Source organism: Aulonocara sp. 'chitande type north' Nkhata Bay, linkage group LG18 (assembly GCF_057382095.1).
Source record: "Aulonocara sp. 'chitande type north' Nkhata Bay isolate Kocher_YH1m ecotype deep benthic linkage group LG18, A_spYH_male_GT1.1, whole genome shotgun sequence".
Classification (NCBI taxonomy): domain Eukaryota; kingdom Metazoa; phylum Chordata; class Actinopteri; order Cichliformes; family Cichlidae; genus Aulonocara; species Aulonocara sp. 'chitande type north' Nkhata Bay.
In genome coordinates, this window is record NC_141361.1 from 23,859,516 (window position 1) to 23,881,072 (window position 21,557).

Below are 21,557 nucleotides of genomic sequence, written 5' to 3' on the forward strand. Positions count from 1 at the left end.
GACAAAGGCAGGGGCGGTGGTGCAGTAAAAAAAAGATAACAGAAGAAAGACAAGTATAAGAACAAACACTGGAGCAAACATTAACCCCTGTTGTCATATTAAAGCAGAGCGCTGCTTAGTGTATAACCTCTCCTGCTCTGTTCCTAAAAACAGCACTGCACCAGGCTTCTTTGCAGCAACCATTTTATAATTTGTTTTCTCTCCTCTACAGTACTCTGCTGTATCTTGATTTATTACAGCGCTAATACAACAGCCTTGAAGTATTCACTCTATTATTGGCAGCACGATGCAGTGGGCCCAGAGCGGCTGATATTCAGTATGTGAATAAATGCTGACTGCCTCTGGGACCATTTACAGGGAGGGAAGATCCCCATCAGATGGACAGCTCCAGAGGCAATAGCCTACAGGAAGTTTACCTCAGCAAGTGATGTGTGGAGTTACGGCATTGTCATGTGGGAGGTGATTTCATATGGAGAGAGACCCTACTGGGAGATGTCCAACCAGGATGTGAGTCACACATAAACACACGGTCTCAGGTTCGATGTTAATCAAATTAGTGCACTTACACAGTGCTGCCAGCGATAAAGAGCTACTTTTTCAGTCTTCAGTAAAATTCCTATCTATAACAACAAGTTTGCACATTTTACATTTTTCCTGTATAGTACTGATCACAGAACTCGATACCTCTCTCCCTGCAGGTGATCAAAGCAATAGACGAAGGCTACCGTCTTCCTGCTCCTATGGATTGTCCTGTGGTGTTGCACCAGCTCATGCTGGATTGCTGGGAGAAGGGGCGAAGCGACAGGCCAAAGTTTGCACAGATTGTCACAATCCTGGACAAGCTCATCAGAAACCCAGCCAGTCTCAGAGAGCTGGCAAACAGCTCAGCATGGTCAGTGAGAGAAAGATGTGAATTATGACTGCAAATTTCACTGATAAATCTTGGCACGCCTGGATTAAATTGTAGAGTAGAGGTACAAAGTGCAAAGCAGTAAATGAGGTGACATGAAAGAACATTATTATCTTTTATAAACAAAGCCATATTTATGAAATGGAAATGTATTGATACAGACTCGCGTGCTTGTTTCACATTCAGTGTAGATGCCCCTAATCCCCAGTTATATTGCACTCATCCACTGAATATAATTATTTGTGCATTTGCATTTTGTAACTTCAGGCATTTAGCTAACCCTCAGAATGAAAACAGCATGCAGACGTTCCAATCCCTTTCCACTCCGACATACTCAACAGAAAAAAACAAATGCAGAACACAGCAGACTCAGAGAACTATGTAACAAGACGAAAAGACTTACACAGGCTTACACAAAAGCATATACTGCACTATGTAAGTGAATATTGTAAGTTCTTTTAGCAAAAAAGATTGTGTTACCTTTGAGTGTGCAATGACAAATAGATCATTTCTAACAATTTATAAGAAAAAAAAGCAAGCAAACAAGTCAAGGGTTTTATAAGTAATACCACACAAGCTTGCTCTGGGGTGAGGGCAGCATTAATCATACTTACCCGCTAATGGTTGGGTTTAAAGTTTATGTTTTTCTTTTCAGCGGGGATTTGAGGCTGTCGTGCTGCGGTCATTGCAGAATTATAATGATTCTGTCGGCAGAACCAAGACTGATGCGAATAGTTTTTATTTTTACGCACAAATTATTGACTTCGGCAGTGACAACAAACTGTTTTTCTAGCCATAAACCGGCCAGAGCTTCATTGAATTTGTATTTGTGTTTTTTTAAAAATCCCAGCAGGGAGGACCCGTCCACGCCAGAGTTCAGTGTTAATACAGTGGATGAGTGGTTAGATGCTATCAAGATGGGCCACTACAAGGAGAACTTTTCCAGTGCTGGATATGTCAGCTTGGACTCTATCCTTTACATCAGTGTCAGGTGCAGACTTACAGGATTTTCAGCATGAGTAATAACACAATCTACTTTGGTGTCATTTGAATGTGAAGACAGTGAATTGGACATGAAACTTGGTATTTTAAATGTAAAACAGATGCATTTTCTTCGTAACAAAATAGCTTCGTAATACTTTGCCTGTATTTTTTTGTGTTTTCCATCTAGTGAACTGGCTAAGATGGGAGTGTCCCTGGCTGGCCACCAGAAGAAGATTTTGTCCAGTGTGCAGAGCCTGCAGACCCAGGGGACGCACGTCCAAGTATAACACTTTCAACATTAGAGAAACACGAGGAGACAAAGTCAAACTGGATGCCCCTGTTAAGAGTTTCCCCACAGCAACAGAGTTGTGATGTAAGCTCTGTGCTTGGGCCTTCTTGGATTTTGAGACACATTAAGATGGAGACGACATGGACGTTTGCCTCCTTCACCTTCTCGCAGTTTCCCCATTTGTACCATCCTTGGTGGGCACTTCTGGCTTTAGCTCTCAGAGTCCCAGCAATACGGTCACCATTATGGAGCATCAAAGAGACACATTTCCAACTGCAAGGCTGCACCTGAAGCATCCCTGATCATTTCACACCGTGTCAACTCAACAAAACAGGAGGGGAAAAGACTTTAAACAAAAGAAATGACAAAAAAACAAATTAGAATATAATATCACTGTCTGTTAGGTGTACAGTTGTTTTTTCTGTCATTTTGTTGGCTTTGAGTTTTCACCTTGAAGAGTTTAAAAAGGGTCAGATGGTATGTACATGTGTAGATATATGTTTATATGGGCTGTGTGTCTCACAACCATAGAGATGGACCTAAAGTTTGTATTGTTGGTGAGGTTTATAGGCTCAACCTTAACAGACGTAATTACTTAGTACGCGTGTGGCCCCTTGCATTGCTCTCTGTACACAGAAAGCCAGTGAATGAGCCAAGATTTTGAATGAAATGAATGTTTGGGTTTGGGGAGAGGGGAACTGAAAAACTGGACCTTTAGGGATAGAGAGGGATATAGATTTGCTAGCTCACATAGGATGGAACTATGATTCGTTTTTAAATAGTGTATTGGACCAAGACCAGGGCTTCCTTAGTGACTGCTCCCAGACACACTTCCATAAAAACTATACCCAGTGCATGTTTGCAAGTACTCTTGCATTTACAGTACAACCTAACTAACAGCAGAGAATACAGCAGAAACAGCTACGGTGCAGTTAGCACAGAGAAAATGTTACTCTTCCGTCGTCTTTTCCAAACAGCAGTCTATCACAGGTGTTATAGTATGGTGTTGTTGCAAACACTTCAGCCCAGAAGTTTGCCTTCCAGTATTTCAGGTATGTTAAGAGGTTTATAGTGTTTTGTGAAGAGCAAAGTTGATGCAGACAGATGTCAGGACAGATGTCGTGACAGACTTGACACTGTTAAGGACGTATGACTTGTTTTTCCAGTGTTGTGCCATGTACAGTAACTTTGAAATGTTCATCTAAATAACGACCCACCATTCCAACTCTATGGTTTTCTTTCATCAGTTCCCGTGGCTGGATGGTTACACAAGGCCAGTTAGAATAATTACAGTGGTTTGTGTTTTCCAAATAGTCTGCTTGATGAAAAGAAGCATTGGACCCTTTTTCAGCAAAATGAAATAGAAGCAGTGTTGACTTTCAGCGGTGCCACCACAAGAGGGTAAATTTGACTTTAAAAAAAAGAAAGATGATTTGTGCGTGTTGTATTCTATCACTTCCCTGGTATCTGTCATTTTCAACACCCTTATTTAAAAAGAAATACCCATAACCTAAAGAAGCATTTTTTTCTGTATTAGAAGGAAACTGCAGCTTATCACAATAACTATCACAATAATTATACAGTAATATATGAAGGGACCCTCTTTGTGTACACTGTAATAATGGCACTGAACCCGCTTTTAGTGTATTTCTGCACCCAGTTTTAATATTTGTGGTACTCCATAGGACCAACAGTGGCATAAAGTACAGAATATATGATTGTATCATAGTGTAAAATATGTACAGTGTTGATTTCCAATGTTAGAATGTTTGTAATGATAACAATGATGATGACTATGATGTACTTTTATTGTGAAAAAGAGATTTCTGAAGTTCTCGTTCAGGGGTGGGTCATACAGAGGTGAAGGTGATACGTTGGTCTGAACAAAGGAATGTAGCATGGTGCAAAGCTTCAGCTTTTATTGACAGGTGAGAGTGACTGCAGTTTCTACTATAGCGTTAGGATGAGTAGAATGGACTTTCTTTATTGATACACTGGCTTCATTTGCATATCCACCTTAAAGAGTCGTTACATGCACTTTTTTGACCTTGGACTGCATACAACACAATTTTAAAAAGATGCTTGTTCAGGAGAGGGAAGGACGAAAAGTCTAACACGAAAAATCCTCCATTTAAACTTGGATCTGATATCACAGATTGAACATTTGCTCTCTCCTTACCCTAGAAATGATAGCTGAGCTTAGCAGACTTGTCAAGCATTGCATTTCTATACATGCTGCAGTAGTTTGCATGGTATAAGAGTATTTTTAGAGGGTGAAGAGTATGAAGGGTAATGCTGCTTCCCTAAAGTCAAGAGCAAAAGAGTAAAAGTGTAAGAAATGGTTTCTGCAGCATGTTTGTCGGAACTAATGTAAGTGAGCTGTGACTGTTAGCTTATCTATTAGCTTTGTAACAAGACTTTACTTCAAAGGCTAAGAAGTACATCTTTTACTTACTAAATTTCTTTATTTTCTGGAGTTACAGGGTATTTTAAATCCAGTACATGTATATGTCCAATCAGTACATGTGGCTTTGGAAGTCACCTGGAAACTCAGTTAGCCAAGAGAGACCTTAGCTAAGGCGATAGACGGTATAAAAGATGGACGTAGCCAATGTGCTTACATACTTTTGTGCGTGAAGTTCTGCTTTGAAGCCCCAAGGTGTGTGTTTACCTCATCATCATCTTGGCATTTTTAAACTGGATTTAATGAGGGAAAACCACACTCTCATTTGCTAATGGCTTGTCAATCACATGTCATTAGCCAGTGATCATATTCTGAATAATAATAATGAATTATGCTATTCATTGTATTCAGTATGCCTTCAAATGAGTCACCGTTCCTCATACTGAGGAAACTGTCCCCTGAGGTTAGAGCAGAGTGACATTTTTCTATCAACTCCTACAAGACTGGAAGTGTTTTTGCAACCACCAGTATCAACCCCAGTGGCCAATAAATAGAATGTAGATTTAAAGTCCTTTTCGGACCCAGAAGCTATCTTCATTTTTTGTACCGCCTCTGACTAAACCTGTAAATTTAATTGATTAGTTATCTACAACAGATAAAATGTGCCCCTGGTGGTTGTAATTTAGCATATTGTTATTCTGAAGTAGAAACCTACGTTTGTCTAACGTTTCAAAAATATAATTAGTAACATGCACCATGCTAGAAGGGAAATCCAGACAGGCCTGATAGTTATAAAATCTGAGCCACTCTGCTGCCAGTGAAAAGTTGCTTTTTTAATTGTGTTGTTCGGCCCCAATGTTTTAGTACTAGTAAAATAGAGGCGTGACAAACTGTTCTGCTTTTTTCAGCATAAGCCGCAGATGCAAATTCAGAGTTTGAAACTGTTCATTCTACTCTTGCTAACTCTATGATTTCACTCTAGCGGACTACCCGTGACCGCTGGCCTTTTAGATGCCTTATTTTCTGAGCTATTTTTCTGTTTTGTTGCCCTATACAGGGGATATTGAGAGTAAAGTGTATTTATCTGTGTTCTTAAGGTAACCTCACATTAACACCCTGGTTTTATAACATCCCAGAGGCCCCCTCAAACTGTACCATCATAACTTCCATACCTTTAAGTAGATACTATTAGAACCGTCACACATGAAGACCTGTAAAAGTGGACGGGGAAAATCACAGTGTTGTTATTTATTTGCAAATTATGAATATGATTGGCTTTCAGTTCTTTTCTTTATAAGTGCCAAATTCCTCTTGCATTTTTAACATTATGTTACTGCCTGCAAAATAATGGTGAATTGTTGACATTGTCCTCTTTTTGACCCACTTATTCATCAGCACTCTCACTTTAGAAGAAACCATTTTGGTTTCTACTCTGAACTCCCTGGTTTTTATCACTTTTCACCATGTCAAGGTTAGCTATGTGGGCTGGTTTGCTTGAACTTAAATACAGTGTTTGTATCCATTCTCCACAAAGTCTGTATCGTAAATGTTAATGAGTGATTCTCATCTGAGACTTTTAGCACTCTATCTCCCTCTTTGTCCTCCTCTCTCTCTTTGTTTGGCCATCATACAAGGCTTATTTGTCCCCATGCCAATTTCCTCTGCGTTGCTTGTTGTAAAGGGTGTAGGCATTTTAATGTCTTTCATGTCGCTGTAATAAATATGCTAATATTTCTAATTTCTCACCTGAAGCCTGCAGTGTCTTTTTCTTCAACACATTTCCTGCTTGTCTTGCTCCCTCAGAGAGAAGATCCCAGAGAAGATTGAAAAAAAACTTACAAATATTATATATACAAAAAAAATATAGTCCCAGCATTCATCTAACGTTTTATTTTACTTATTGAACTGAGCTACTAGGTGCTTCTGGGCAGGTGTAGATGATGGCTTTCGGTTCATTTATAGTTGTCACGTATCGCATAAAACGCATCTCATTGGGTCGGCTGGTATTCCATTAATTCCATATTCTCAGCCTTGGCCTTGTATGTGTTGACAGTAATGACAGTAATGTTGCTATCACTACACTATCGAGGCTGATATATATACTGATAGTGAGTCCCATTACAGTAGATGCTTGCTGATGTGAACACTGCTCTACACACCATCCCCACTGTCAGTAACACTGAAACCAATGAGCTCATATATATTGCCACAGTAATCCTTGGATTACTGTGGCACTTGGATATAATATAAAGCATGCATGTAGAGAAAGTTCCCCATGGAGAAGAAGGCTGGAAGCCACTATTAAGGAAGAAGATGGGCACATGAGAGACAGGTCCTGGATGAAAAGGAAGGACAATAAAATATCTACAACAGTGATGGCAAACAACACCAGCGCCAAGTGGCTGGTGGACCTAAGATCCAATCACAGCACCTTCCATGAGTCGGAGTGACATTAAAAAGGCAGACATCCAACAATGAGTCTCCGTAATGAAGGTCTGGACAGCACCGGGACCTAACATGATTCATGTCTACTGGCTAAAGTAGTTAACAGAAGTCAGTGGTCACCTAGCACCACAAATAAGGAAACTACTAACAGCAGCTACTCAGCCAGACTGGTTAACACAGGGCAAAACAATCCTGATCACGGCAGCCGATTACCTCCCTCACAACAACATAGAAGCTCCTCTCAGATATTGGAAATAACACCAAGCCAGATCCTGGTTGATAAAGCAGTACAACAGGGCTCTAAGATCAATTGGAACAACTTGACCCCCGCCTAGATTGACTACACAAAAGTATATGACAGACAGTATGTCTGTGAAGGGTCTCAGTCATCCAGGTCATGGTAGTCTAAGGAGCCTTGAGAGAAAAGTGTTTGGACTTCTTTAAGTTGCTTCTTTAAATTGCTTGAATCAACTTAAAGAAGTCCAGACACTTTTCTCTCCAAGCTCCTTAGACTATATGACAGACATGGATATTGGAGTACTTGGCATTATACAAGGCTAATAGTGCACTAATAGCATTCATCAGAAACCCAATTGGACTCCTAAGGACTGGATGCCAATTCCAAGGCAACTGCACAAATCATCAACAAATGAAGACAAATGAAGGTGATGCACTGTCCCCACTATTACATAAACAGATTCAGGAGTGATGCGACCATCAGCCACCTTCTATACATGAATGACATCGAACTGTATGCTGGGAGTGAACAAGATATTGACTGATTCACCTCACCAGGATCTACAGCAAGGTCATCGGGATGTCATTTGGGCTCATAGGTGTGGACAAATGTTTGGCAAGATAGGGAAGGTGATCTGGACTGAAAGGGTGGAATTACCAGGAGGTACAATAGCAAACATATAAGACGACGTCAAGTACTTAGGCTTCCCACAACAGGTACCATGATAAAGATGCACAAATCTTATCCATAGCCAAATACTTCCAGAAGGGGCTGAGAAACCAGTTGAATGGTAAAAATAAGAGCCACAATCCAGGATGAAACACTGAGCATCCCCAAACACATCATTAAGATGGCCCCCTGATATGAGCGGTTTGAAGAAAGCCTCAAACAGCTGAAGACTGACGGTGAGCAACAGGAGGAGGAACTATCATGGATGACCAAGCCCCCGCATGGGATGTAGCATTGACAGACGGAAGAAGTGGCTGATGTCAAGAAATCCTACAAGTAGCTAGAAAAAGCCAATGTAAAGGATAGTACAGAGGCTCTGATCATGGCAGCACAAGAATAGGCCTTAAACATCAGACCCATAGAGGCAGGTACAAGAAAAAACCCACCACATAGTAGCAACATGTAAGAAGCTAGTTGGGAAAGCATACACTGAGAGGCACAACCAGGTGGCATAGTGTACAGGAACATTGGTGCCACATACAGACTAGATGTCCCCAAACACCCCTGGTGAGTTCCAGACAGACAAGCAACTGCTGGCCAGCCAACAAGAAATAGTGTTGGGCAATAAGAAGCAGAAAACTGCATTTGTGATAGACATGGGAATGGCAACCACAAAAGCCAGAAAAATTGTCAAAACTAGAAGAGTGACTCCAACAGCTCCAGGCCAGTCAGAGGTTTCTGTCCAGAAGCGTGCAATCATAGGAAAAGCTAAGATACTGCACAGAACCCTCAAACGCTGAGGCCTCAGGTTGAGGACCCAAGCTTGAAGAACAAACATATATTACCCCAGAGGGGACGAGAGAGAGATTTTTATATAAAATGCATTCTGTGAGAACAACCAAGGCAAGCAGTGCTTGTTAGTAAAATTTCAAAACAAACATCAATTAAAAACAAACTTGAAGCAATATTTCTACTGGTATCTCATCAGTTCTCATAGTATGATTCATAAAACATTAAGTCATGTTTTATGAATCATACTAATACAAGTATGATTTATAATAATAAGTGTATTGTTTGGATAAACTAACATGGCAAAGTATGTTTTCCATATATCCATTTTAATTAAATTCTCAATTAGTAGTAAATGCACTGCGCTTATATCACGTTTTTACCATAACAGCCTGAGTGCTCTACAGTGTTTTTGCCCATTCTCTTTCTCACTCTCTCTCAAACACACACACACACACACACACACACACAGCCGCAGCGAGAGCGAGAGCAATGGTAGCTTCGAGGGAAGGTGCTTGCCTGCCACTGGGAGACACTTTGGGTTCAGTGGTTTCACTGTCTGGCCAAAAGATTTGGCTCAGGGATTAAACCTCCAGTACTGATTAGTGGACAACTCACTCTACCACCTGAGCCAAAGCCACAGTGATGAGGTGAAGTTTTTATATGTTATATTCAGATGTAACCTACAACTCATTATCTCATTATTGTTCATTTTGAATATTTGATTATTGGTTTCTAACACATGATTACTGATGATGTTGTCTTGGGGGACTTATATACATTACCTGCAGATTTTTTTTTAACAATCTTTGCCTAAATCACATTTAATACAGTTTAAAATCATATATGAGGAAACTAACTTAAAGTAACGTCCAGGTATATTATTATATTAGAAGAAATACTGAGGATTTAGTCTGTGTTTTGTCTGTCACATACTACTTACAGGTTTCAGATAAAAGAAATTCAGTCAGCTTTATTAATATATTTTTTTCCATATAAGACTTCAGTGGAACAAGAAAAAATACAAATGATGTGTAGATGAAAGTATTGTGAAGGGTTATTTTTCTGTATGTGTACCAAAGGGTGCAGTACAAAATTTTGTTTTGGTGAGTATCAGCCTACCATAAAATCCATGCATGGCTGGCAAATCCAAAGGTGTTTTATTTTGTTTGTTTTTTGTCCCTAGCTCTGCTCTAATGGTGATAGCGCTGGTGAAATTCCCATCATAACATTCTTGAATGGCAATATAAAGCAGCCCAGCAACCACATCTTCATTATCAATGTGTGTGTGCTGTGTGTGTGTTCCTTACTGAGAGATAATTCTGTCTCAGGGGAAAGGGAAGGTCAGTGACTTCTGGCCTTGGTTAACCCCTTAATGCACTGGCCCAGTTGCTGTCACTCTATGTTACCACCATTACACCTCATTTAGCCCATCATATTGGGCTCCATATTCCCCTATCGCTCGCTCACTCCGTCTCCCTCTTTCAACCATCGCTACACACACGGACATACACACACACACACACACACTCACACAAGGCGTGACATGCAAAAAATGCAGGCCCTGTTCGCCATTTCCTCAGTATCTATCTCCTCCCACTGCCCTCTTCTTAATCTTCCTGCTGCCCTTGTGCATCCCCATTTTTTCCTCCCCCTTCCAATCCATCCTGTGCAGACAGACGGAAAGGTTGTGGCCAGTTCTCTGACCTCGACTACCCCATTATCTTCCTCTCCTTGCTTTTTCCCTTTTCTCATAGCTTTTTAATTCCCCTCACCTCCATCCATCTATACAACCACTCATCCATCCAAAACTTTTCTCCACATGGAGCTCTCTCTTTGAGGTTCATTGCCTCTTTCTGTCTTACTGCTATCACCATGGGTTTCCTCTCACCATTGAAGGCAGATCCATAACTTTGGGCTTTAGTCTCCAGGTGTCTCTGCAGGCGGAATGTCATCTCACACATTTGCTCTGGATAACAGAGGCTACCAGGAGCCAAAGGTTTACAGGATTGATTCATGCAGCTGCTATTGGCATCATGTGAAAAGGTCAGATGTCCCTATGGAGAACACTTTAAAAGGCCATTGGTGACTGATGAGCCTGTCATATTTGTATCACATACATGCACAAGCACTCTATCTCTCATCTCCAGTCTTTGCCTTTGTTTCTGTCCCTCTCCCTCTCTGTCTTTTTTTTTGTGATCCACAGACACACATGAACACATGGAAACACATTCCCCTGTGAATGGTAATTGGGCTCCTCTGTCATGATGTCAGGTGTGGGTTAGTGTCCCCTCATGTGCAACAGCAGCCATTAATATAACACAGAGGAGCAAACATCGATAGATCCACCACCTCGGCCAAGGGTCAGGCAAAGAGATCAATTTTATATATAATATTATCAGTTATAAGACTTTTTTGTGACTTCACCAATGGGACTAAGTCATTCTTTAACAATGCCTTGTCGAGCTTTTCTTTTCCAAAAAGCAAATTTTTTATTCTGCACATGTCAAATTCTGTGCTAACACGATTCTCATCAACCCACTGAAGTAATAGTGTCACAGCTCTGCTATAATGTGAAGTGAAATAAAGCACAAATTGAGCAACTGAGATTCAACCATAATGGCACAAAAGCAGAACGCGTCATTATTGCAACATGAGCATAATATTTGCCACCGTCCTTAATTTGCTCCTGCAAATCCAGAACTTCCCCAATACGCCTACTCAGGATGCTACAAAAAAACAAAGGGCAAGAGCAGATTTTAGCAGACATATGGCAGAAATAAGTGGAAAAATATTATTCTGTTCCACAAAATGGGCCACATTTTTATTTTATTTTATTTTAAAAGGTGGTTAGATTAACTCAAACAATAAAAACTCTCACAGGAACTAAAAATATTCAGTATAGTTATTAGACTTTTTACGGAATTTCATTTAACATTATTTAGTTACTTTGAGTATTTGAGTTTGTGCAGCCAAAATGAGAGAAGTAGATAAAATCTGATCCACGAGGAAGATTTCATCAGTCATTGGCAAAAATCACAGAAGTTCCTGCTTTGCAGCTCTTGATTGCATTGCGTGTGTTCGCTCTAATCAAATATGGCCAAGTTCAGACAGGCTCAGTATTCCCCGGGTCTGAACACACATGCACACATCAGTGCTCTTCTGTCTCATGAGGTTTTAGTTTGCTATCAAAGCGATTTCCTGTCTCAAATTTTCATCAGTAATCAAAGTTCCTGATTGAATTTGAAAAGTGAGCCCGGCTCTATAAATCTCATTACATGCCTCACTCCCATCATGCCTGCTCTCATCAGCCACAGGAACGAGACGCCACCCCGGGTATATGTCTGCGTCATGGTCTGAGTGTGTGTACAAGTTCTTGTGAATGCAGTAGAACAAGAAAATGGATGCTGCCAGGGCTGTGATTTCAGCTTTTTTCCTTCAGCAAATAGTAGAGTTTCACTGATAAAGCAATGAAAATCATTTAACAGAGAAACACTGAGATAAAAACTACACGGAGGCAAAGGCTCTGCAGTGACAGACTTGTCGTGGCCACTCTCAGTCTTCTCCCCCTCTTTTTGTCTCCTGTCTCTGTGAATTTAGGTGTGAACAATCGATCTCTTGTAGTAGTGGGTGTGGTCTCAGGAAACCCCTGCCAGGTTCACCTGTTTTCCATCATCAGTCGATGCAGTATTTAAACCCAGTCTCCACCAGTCCACCACAGATTGTTATCCTGCTCATGTGGTAGTGTAGCTCAAGCCTTTTACTTTGCTTACCTGTTTGATCAGTGTTCATCAGCCGTGTTCTTACCTGTTTGTGTCCTTTTACTACCCAGAAAACCTCCTAGAAAAGCCTGCATCACACTTACCTGTAAAACTTAAATATTGCAATACTGTAATATAGCAAGATCTAAATGAATAAAAAGGCAAAAAGGCATAACGATGGTGACAAGGCACTACCCCCTAAGAAGAGAGACCGTGCAGTGGAGTTGACCGCCTTGTAATCTATCCATGATTATCACAAATAAAACAAAAAAACTGAAGAATTTTCTAATGCTGTTTATTTTGACTCAAGCCAAACAGCTAACAAGAAACACAAAATCAGCACGAATTCTGCCTTATTGAACCCCTTTCTCCAAATCAGTAACAGATTTCGAAATGGAGCAGAGGCAGATATAAATAAATAACATTTGAGTTTGGGAAAAGAAAAAAGGTGAAGAAAAACTTGGAGGGGTTTGGAAGGACTGAGATAATATTGACCACATAATCCTTTACAGATGTGGAAATCACTGTTTAATGCATGGCAGATCTGACATGCTGAACTGCTGTTGGCTGACTCAAATAGGAGTCGAACCAAAGGTGAGCTTGTTCTCGCTCAGACCGTGCTCTCTATCGACACAGAAAAATGATGAAAATCGCAATTTAATCCTAGTGTAGCAAGATGACATGTTCTGATCTATGAAATATAAACACACACGAACCATGGAGTGATCCAGTGACTCATGCGGGGTGATGGTGTTTCTAGAGGCCTTATTTATTTAAACATAAACATACGTCTAACATCTTCCTACTCAGAAATGCACAAGCCTGCTTCTGCCTTCCTGCAAAATCATTTCGTAAACTGTGTGTGTGTGTGTGTGTGTGTGTGTGTGTGTGTGTGTGTGTGTGTGTGTGTGTGTGTGTGTGTGTGTCTGACGGCTGATTGCAGTACATTGCATGATTTCCTACGTCTGATGCCTGCATGTGTACATGTGTTTGTGAGGTGCAGAGACATTAGAGTTCTTTTGTACACACCACGTATTTATGTGTTTCTCCTATCCCGTATAATCAAACACAGCTCTTCAAGTGCCATCAATCAAGCTTTGGTGTTACAGGGAGGAGCAACCCCCTCCTTGTGCTGGGGCTGGGCCAGGGGAAGCAGTTTTACTGCTGGAGCATCCAAAGGTATTGTTTTCTAAATTAAATGGATTTGCAGAACCTGTGGGGCCAACAAATGACTATTTGCATTTCTGTAGCCCATTAAACAAGGTTATCTGCGGCCCTCTGTAATGTCTTAACAGCAAAATAGGCATTAAAACAATATGGTTGTGTTCTGTGCATTAGCCTGGATATACACGCTGCTTTTATTTTATTGTTTCATCTTCATCAACTGCTACAATCATTTTTTTTTTCCCATCTGGAATGATTATGGAGTAACGGTGTTGCAGAAGCAGCTGTTGCAGCGTTACTGTTTTGCTTTCGATTGTGTCATAGCACACCAGAATCCCAATTAAATAAAGTATCAGAGCCAACATAAAGTACTTCTTTGTAACAGTTGTGATCCTTTGAAGAACGTTGGGTAGCTACCACAATATGATATTCCAGACATGTGGAGTGGTCTGTCAAATTTTCCAAAGTTTTAAATGGAACGCTCTCAACATTTTACTGTCAGTTTGGAAACATTTGAAGCTGAGAGACATCATTAGGTTGGGAAAGCTGCCTTTGTTACACAATTGTCTCCATGCTGTGGTATTATTCTTACTCTGTCAGGAGCTATGATTGATTACATGAAGGATTTGGTGAAGTTTTGGGATGTATGGATGAATTTTTTTCTTTATATAAATCACTACCTTGATTTGGTTGTTTTCCTCTTTCATATCTCCTCTTCTTCCTACTCCCTACAGTTTGTCATCAACATAACGGCCATCACTGACAGGTGGGCATGTCTACTTTTTGATTGATTGGTGATGGCTCTGGGAATTTGCGAAGTGTCTTAAAAGGAAAGCATGGCTGAGAGGTGCTGCTAATCAGAGCTCATCAAAATGGTGTTGGAAATGTAAATTTTGAGTATAAAAAGTACCTAAACTGACTTCCCTGCAAAAAAAAATAAAATACATAAATAAAGGAATTTAAAAAAAAAAAAGTTTTATTCATTTATTTGTTTATATTATAACTTTTTTTAAAATGTCACTTGTCGCAAAGTAGCTATTGCAAGCATTAAACCTAAGTAGAATTTAAATCTTCAGATTCTTGCATATAAAATGATTACAGGTTGGATGAAGAAGGAAACTGTTAAAACAACATAACATCTACACACTGGCATCTTGCTGGTTTTAAGTTTTCCTGTCTCAGGTGAGAATCCTAATTTTTAGCTGGCCCCAGATCTACTGCTCTGGTTCTGCCACAGTCAGGTCAAAATTTTGAATACTTTGGTAAATACCTGCTAACCTTTATTGGAAACGACCAGAATAGACGGGATTAGAAGCCGGTATATCAAAGGGACAGCTCGGGTTGGTTGATTTAGAGACAAAGTTAGAGAGACAAGGCTGAGACGGTTTGGATATGAGCGGAGGAGGGATAGTGCACATAAAGGACAAAGGGTGTTGAAGATGGAGCTGCCAGGCAGGAGGAAAAGAGGAAGACCACAGAGAAGATTTATGGATGTTGTGAAGGAGGACATGTAGAGAAATGGTGTGACAGAAAAAGTTGCAAGGGATAGGGTGAGATGGAGGTTGATGATCCTGTGGTGACTCTTAATAGGAGCGGTCAACAGAAAAGAAGACATGCTAACCTTTTGTTTAGGGCTAATTATTAACATGGCAAACTAGCGATTAATATTACAAACATTATACCTGGTAAAAACCCGCACTCATGAACATGTTCCAACCTTAATGTTAAAATCAGTAAGATATACTAATGAATTTACCTGTACACACAGGTGGCAAAATAATTTCCTGTATCCAAAAAGTCATTTTAAAATGCACATTTTACCCCTACTATGTATTGCTCTCTGACATCCTACAACTCAGTGCTGCACCCGAAAGCTGTCTGTGTACTGCAGCTATGGCAACATGATGTTAACAGCCTTCTGGTTACGTTTTTTTTTAATAGATAGTGACTAACAATGTTTAAGTTATAAACCAATGTAGCTTTCAGACAACCTATTCAGTTAAATCATCCCTTTCATTTCATAGTAGTACGCACACAATCACAGAGCAGCTTGAGTAGAATTGAAGAAAATGAGGTATAAAGAAAAAAAACAGCAGGACAGTCAAATTATAAGTTTGAGAGAGGAATAACTCTCGGTGGGTTTTTGAAGTGTAAAACCACAAGCATGGGGTTTGTAAAATGTCATGGAAAACTAACAGCGACTTTGGAGGCCCACCAACATATGCGCGCACACACACACACCATCCATAACCACATGGACTGAGCTCACACGCTGGGATAGTTGATGTTTGACCACACAAGATGGGTTCCTAAAACATTGTGCAACTGCTGACTCCAACTCCTCTTGTGGTCTGCTCACAAAAACAAAAAAACATTTAAACTGTTCTCCCCGTCTGTTTCTTGCTGTTGAACTGTGTGTGACATGAATGAATGTTCATTGTTTATATCATTACAACAGTGCATTTTTTGTGCATGCATGTGTATGTGTGTAGTAACATGGTTATACACACATGCAGCTCAAATTTTCAGCTAAGGGTAGGCAGTTGAGGCTCTAAATCTGCCACGTGCTTACTAACAGAGGTTTGACCCAAATAACAGTGTAATTTATGAAGGCTTTTAGGCTCCCAGGCAGCCATGGAAATAGAACAGAGAATAATGTGAGTCTGACCGTGGCTACATCACTTCAGTTTATGTCCTAGTCTTTTACTAGGACACACGTCTGTGGTCCTTAATGATACAGAGACAGTAAATGCAATGTTAATGGACACTGAGGTTTACAAAGATGTGTTCAGCTGCAAATGGGAGGCTGTGCACATAATTACAGACATGCTCACAAACAGGAATATTGAACAGGTGCGGCCAGCGACGGGCAGTGTTATAAACAAATGCTATGAAAAAGCAAAAACTGTACAGTATAGTATGAGGGGTAAATATGATAGATAAATAGTAATAAAGGCAGTGAGAAATAGAGGGAGTAAAACGTAGACATAAAGAAGGCATCATTAGTACTCTATTCAAAGGTGTTGGCCCCAGGCAGGGTTAGAGGCTGAAATGGACTGCTTAGCAACTGCCTGCTGGAGGAGATGACATCTCGGGGCAGACCCCAAGGATGAGTTAAGACCTCGCAAGCCCTCTTATAGTTTTATGCGCAAGTGTGCCTGCATGTGCTTGCATGCATATAATCCTCTGTCCTACCCTCCTGCCCCATAGCGGGTCATTTGCCTCAGCACTTGAAGTGGAGATGCAGCTCTGAGGATCAGGGTCCTGTCTCTGCTCCACAGATCAGAGTGCAGAGGACAGCACAAAGACGGACAAATGAGTGCTTTCATACATGAAGGGCTCTTTTGCTTTCTTTTTCATGTCTGCAGTTTATCTTAAAAACAGTTTAGACCTCATGTGTCCACACATTTAAAAAAAAAAAAATTCTAGTCACCTCGATCTGCACTGAAAACTGATGATAAAAAGGTTAAGTAAACATAAACACGAGTAACAACAGCTAAACTCTTCCCCTGTCAGGATGCCCGACCACAGTGTTTATCCCAACTGAAATCTGTGTTAACGTTAACCGGTTAAGCCTCCATTGTGTCCTTTGTTACTGTTGCTACAACTACAGCCAAACTCTGATTTGGTTCTGCTGTGCGGTTTTGTTCTTGGAATACTGAACAAACATTAAAATCATGTCGTAATCCCACTTGGAGCAGCTGCACTGCATTCTCAACGTGACTTCCAGAACTGATTTCATGCACCCAAACCAATGTTTTGGGAGTTGTTTTCTTTTTTTAATTCCACCAGAAGAGGCTCTTTTCTTCACATTGTTAAAAATATGTGCTAAGCCTACTTGTGAAGAAAGGTACTGAGCAAATGAGGAGAGCAGGAAGGTATACACAGGAATGGTTTAGGGACCCTGTGCAAACTAAATGCTCTGCAGGTGTGCAAAATCTCATTAGAGATGCAACATTCAGCATATTCCCATGCTGCAACTGCTAGTTTTTAACCTTGTGCAGTTGCAGATAGACATCAGCTAAATTGCTGTTAGAAACGAAATCTTAATGCGTACAACGATAACAGCTGAATTTGATCAGTGATATTGGCATTTGCGATGACTAATCAGAGAAAGGCTGCAAGCGACATGAGCAGAATTGCTGCACAGCATCCGAAAAACTCAATTTTCTTCTCATTCGCATTAAACTCAAGAGCAGTAGCAGAGAGACGAACCAGTCCAAAGGAGTCTCTCTTTTTCTTCTCCTCTACAGAGACCCTATTGATAGAGAGCCATGAGAATCACGGAAGCATGTCAGTAATGACATTATGCTCTTCTTCTTTTTTTTTTGATACACAGTCAGATGATTTACATAATACCGTCCTCATACTCAGGATGGACAGAGAGCGGAGGAAGAAAGGAGAGAAAAAGAGGGAAAACCAGGAGGGGAAAAGAGAGAGAGGGGACAGCCAATTTGTGCCTTCAGATATTTTTCTCAGACTTATCATCACACAAATTAGGTCCTGCTTTCTGCTGATAAGGTCAGCTGTCAGTCGAGATGTATTTAAAGGAGTCGATATGCACAAGCAGACACATACGCAGCTATACGCACAAACTGTTTTTTTTTTTAAACTGATGTTGCGTCATTAGGACACTTATAGCACATACCCACACACACAGACACAAAGTGCATGTTATACAGTGTTTTACTGAATTTACCAATAAAGCAAATAATGACCGCATACTCTCACTCTCTTCTCTCTCTCCCTTAGTCTGTGTTTTGTCCTGACTCCCTTTGCGATCTTTTTCTCTCTTCCATTTCTTCTTTTCTCTTTCCCCAACCAATCGAAGCAGATGGCCGCCCCTCCCTGAGCCTGCTTCTGCTAGATTCTTCCTGTTAAAAGGGAGTTTTTCCTTTCCACTGTCGCAAAGTGCTTGCTCACAGGGGATCGTTTGATGGTTGGGGTTTTATCCAGAATATTACTTGGTTTTTACCTTACAATATAACTTAACTGTTGTTGGGATTGGGCGCTAAAAGAACTGAACTGAATTGAACGCCCTGCAGACACAAAAAAACCTATTTGGATTTGCTGCATAGTAATTCATTATAAAAAAGCAAAACTATTGTAATGTAATATGCTGCTCATATGCTCATAAGTCATGAACTGTAAATGAAATTGCATGTTGCTTGCATGAATTCTGCAATGCAATAATGAAACCAACAGTCAAGTGTTGTTCTGTGAAGAAATGCTCCCATATGCAGGTGCCAGGAACTGTCATTTTGACATATTCATTCTAACTGTGGCAGGGAGGGTGCATAAAAGGTATTGCCAAAAGCTGAGCGTTTGTTAAATGAAGATGAATGGGATGGTTTGCATTGAAGGTGATATTTTATTTAGGATCAGACGCTCTCTGTTTGGTAATGCAACAGCCACTCTCGCAACAACATGACAGCCCGGGGAAATGGATATTGATTAGAAAAGGTTGATGCTTTTTCCCCCCCCACTCCTCAATTTTTTTTCCTCCACCCACCCCTCCACACACACACATTCCCTTGCTGTTTTGCTCCTTTTAATCCTCTCCCTCCCACCATAGCTGTTTCAGAATTTCCCTGCCTCTCTTAGGTGCTCCCAGATTGTTATAATGCGTGATGTGCTGTAAAGTGTGATGGATGGTAAGAGCCGATTTTAAGGCCACACAGTTGAAGCTGGAGAGGAAACCTGATCAAATTTAGGGAATGCATGTTATTTGTATGCATGATTGTTGGACGGAATGGGAATAAAGCATCAAGACAATGAATTGTGTGGAAAGATTACAGATTTGGAACAAGAAAAATTATTTAGAATAAGCTGACTCTGCTGAAAACCCATCTAACAGCCCAACCTGAAGTAAAAAAAAAGCATCAACGTTCTATTTCACAAAGCAGGTAATTTAATACATTTTGAGCTTATAAGCTATGTTTCATTTGATGACAGCAAAAAAAAAAAAGAAAAAGAAAGAGAGGTTTTGGTCATTGTGTTGTATCGATCCATAACAGCAAACAGCAGCTGCAAACAAATCAATGCGTTGTGTGTGCATGTTTCCTCTGACTTTTATTGTAAATGTGTGTGGCAGCAATGTACCCTTCCCACCGCCCTCGCATCGCTGATGTTATAGACTCACACAGTCAACACTCAGCAAAACTCTATGCACTAAGGCTTTACCCCGACATCATACATTAAGGCTTTATACTATATTGCATACTGCAATCTAATGATTCCACTCACCCATGATTAAGTAATTTAGCAAGAAATTAAAAGTCCTTGTGATAAGGTGATCTTCATTATTTTCTGGTTTCTCGATATAACGTAACTTATGTTAATCCTAAGTGTGCAGCTGGAGTAACAGATTTGTCTCCAAGAAGGCAAAACTGTTTGCATGACATGCAAAGACTAACCCAGCAATTCTTCAATTGACACAAGGTTGTTTTGGCTCATGATACATTTTTATTGGCTCTTAATCATTCCCTGGATTCTGACTTATCCCAATCACACCCATTGATACCAAAACTCATCACTCATGACCTGAAATAAATACTAACTCTAACCTTACCCTTAAATCCGCAATGCAATGAATTCAGAGAGGAAATAATACCACCTTGAGTATACGCAAGTCACCTCAATTTGTGGAGTTTATCTTCTCCAGATTCATTAGATTGCATTATCATCTGTGAAGTGCCATGTTCATGTTTTTCTACTGATGCTGACGACAGTCCTGAAGCCAGTGTTGGCATTATGCTTCAGTGAATACACACAGAAAGGTACGCTGCTGACCCAGTCTTGGGTTAATGAGATCTGCAGACTTTTTTCTCCATGTATTTCTCTGCATTCAACCTCCACTCTTTTTGACCAGTTTTGCTGTTCCTGCTGCTCAGAAGTCCCTCCAGAGCAAAGTTTGATCTTCCCCAGACAAGAGAATGTTTTTTCTCGTGATCTCTGAATTCTTTAATCAACTGAGAAGTCAAAAGAGACTTATCCATGGACACTGTACCATAAAGTCCTGATTGATGTCTGCTGCTGAGACGGTTGTCCTTCAAGCAGGTTCTTCAGCCTATGCACACAATCTCTGTCTTATTAATCAGTAGATTCTTGGCCACATAAAGCCCTTGCTGTTCATTCATTAAGTTTGTTCAACTCTAGAACTCATGGACCTTTGGTAATTAAAGGTACAAAATCTGTCTATTTCCAATTAATGAGTGGACTTTACAAAAGACAAAAAAAAGTTTTGCTCTTTGTGTACTCTTTGGTACACCATGGAAAGCTCCCTGGAATTTGCACCCAGTCATTTCAGTTTATCACACTCCAATCAGGCTCTAGATGTAGCTCAAGGATAAGTAAAACAAATTATGTATCTGGCCATGAACATGTAAAACATTTATTTTCAGTGTCTTCACTTAAATATTGTGGGTTGCTGATGAGCAAAAATGGGAATTTCCTGTGTACTAAAATGCACAGAAAATTAATCCACTTTTTTAAGCTTTTGTAAGCTTGAATTGATAGCAAGCAGTTACCTATTTACACATCTGGCAGATATAAATTACATCTTAAGCGTATGTTTCTTTTCAGTTAGTCTTCAGCAACTCTTGAGAAAAATTTACAGGTTTTTAGCAACTAAATCCTTCACTATGTTCAGCAGGTAGTTGTAACTACACTATTTAGCATTTGGAGCCAGACAGCATGTGTACAGTTCGTTTATCAGTGCCTTTTCACTGCAAACAGCTGGCCGATGCTCCCAGTCACATGAACAACAGCATTACACATTAATCAGTGTAAAATAGCAGGAGCTCTGTGTTTTAATCACCACGAGCTGTTTCACATATTTTACACGTAGCTGTGTATAGCTATGTTGATTAGACCAAAGAAAAAGTTGTATTTTTTGTGGAGGA

General features: G+C 40.3%; 1 protein-coding gene across 4 annotated transcripts in view; it reads left to right on the plus strand.

Moving 5' to 3' along the window:
- LOC147308602 (ephrin type-A receptor 3-like) overlaps positions 1 to 6,326 on the plus strand; it is a 79,705-nt gene extending 73,379 nt beyond the window's left edge. For 2 of the 4 annotated variants that reach the window (XM_086273235.1, XM_086273234.1), the window contains 4 exons: positions 358 to 507; positions 699 to 892; positions 1,761 to 1,901; positions 2,082 to 6,326. In XM_086273235.1, the coding sequence (XP_086129361.1) occupies positions 358 to 507; positions 699 to 892; positions 1,761 to 1,901; positions 2,082 to 2,181 (585 nt within the window). In that variant the 3' untranslated portion in view covers positions 2,182 to 6,326. The remainder of the gene's footprint in view (positions 1 to 357; positions 508 to 698; positions 893 to 1,760; positions 1,902 to 2,081) is intronic. The other 2 variants (XM_086273236.1, XM_086273238.1) reach the window with 2 other exon arrangements.
- Positions 6,327 to 21,557: the final 15,231 nt, after the last annotated feature.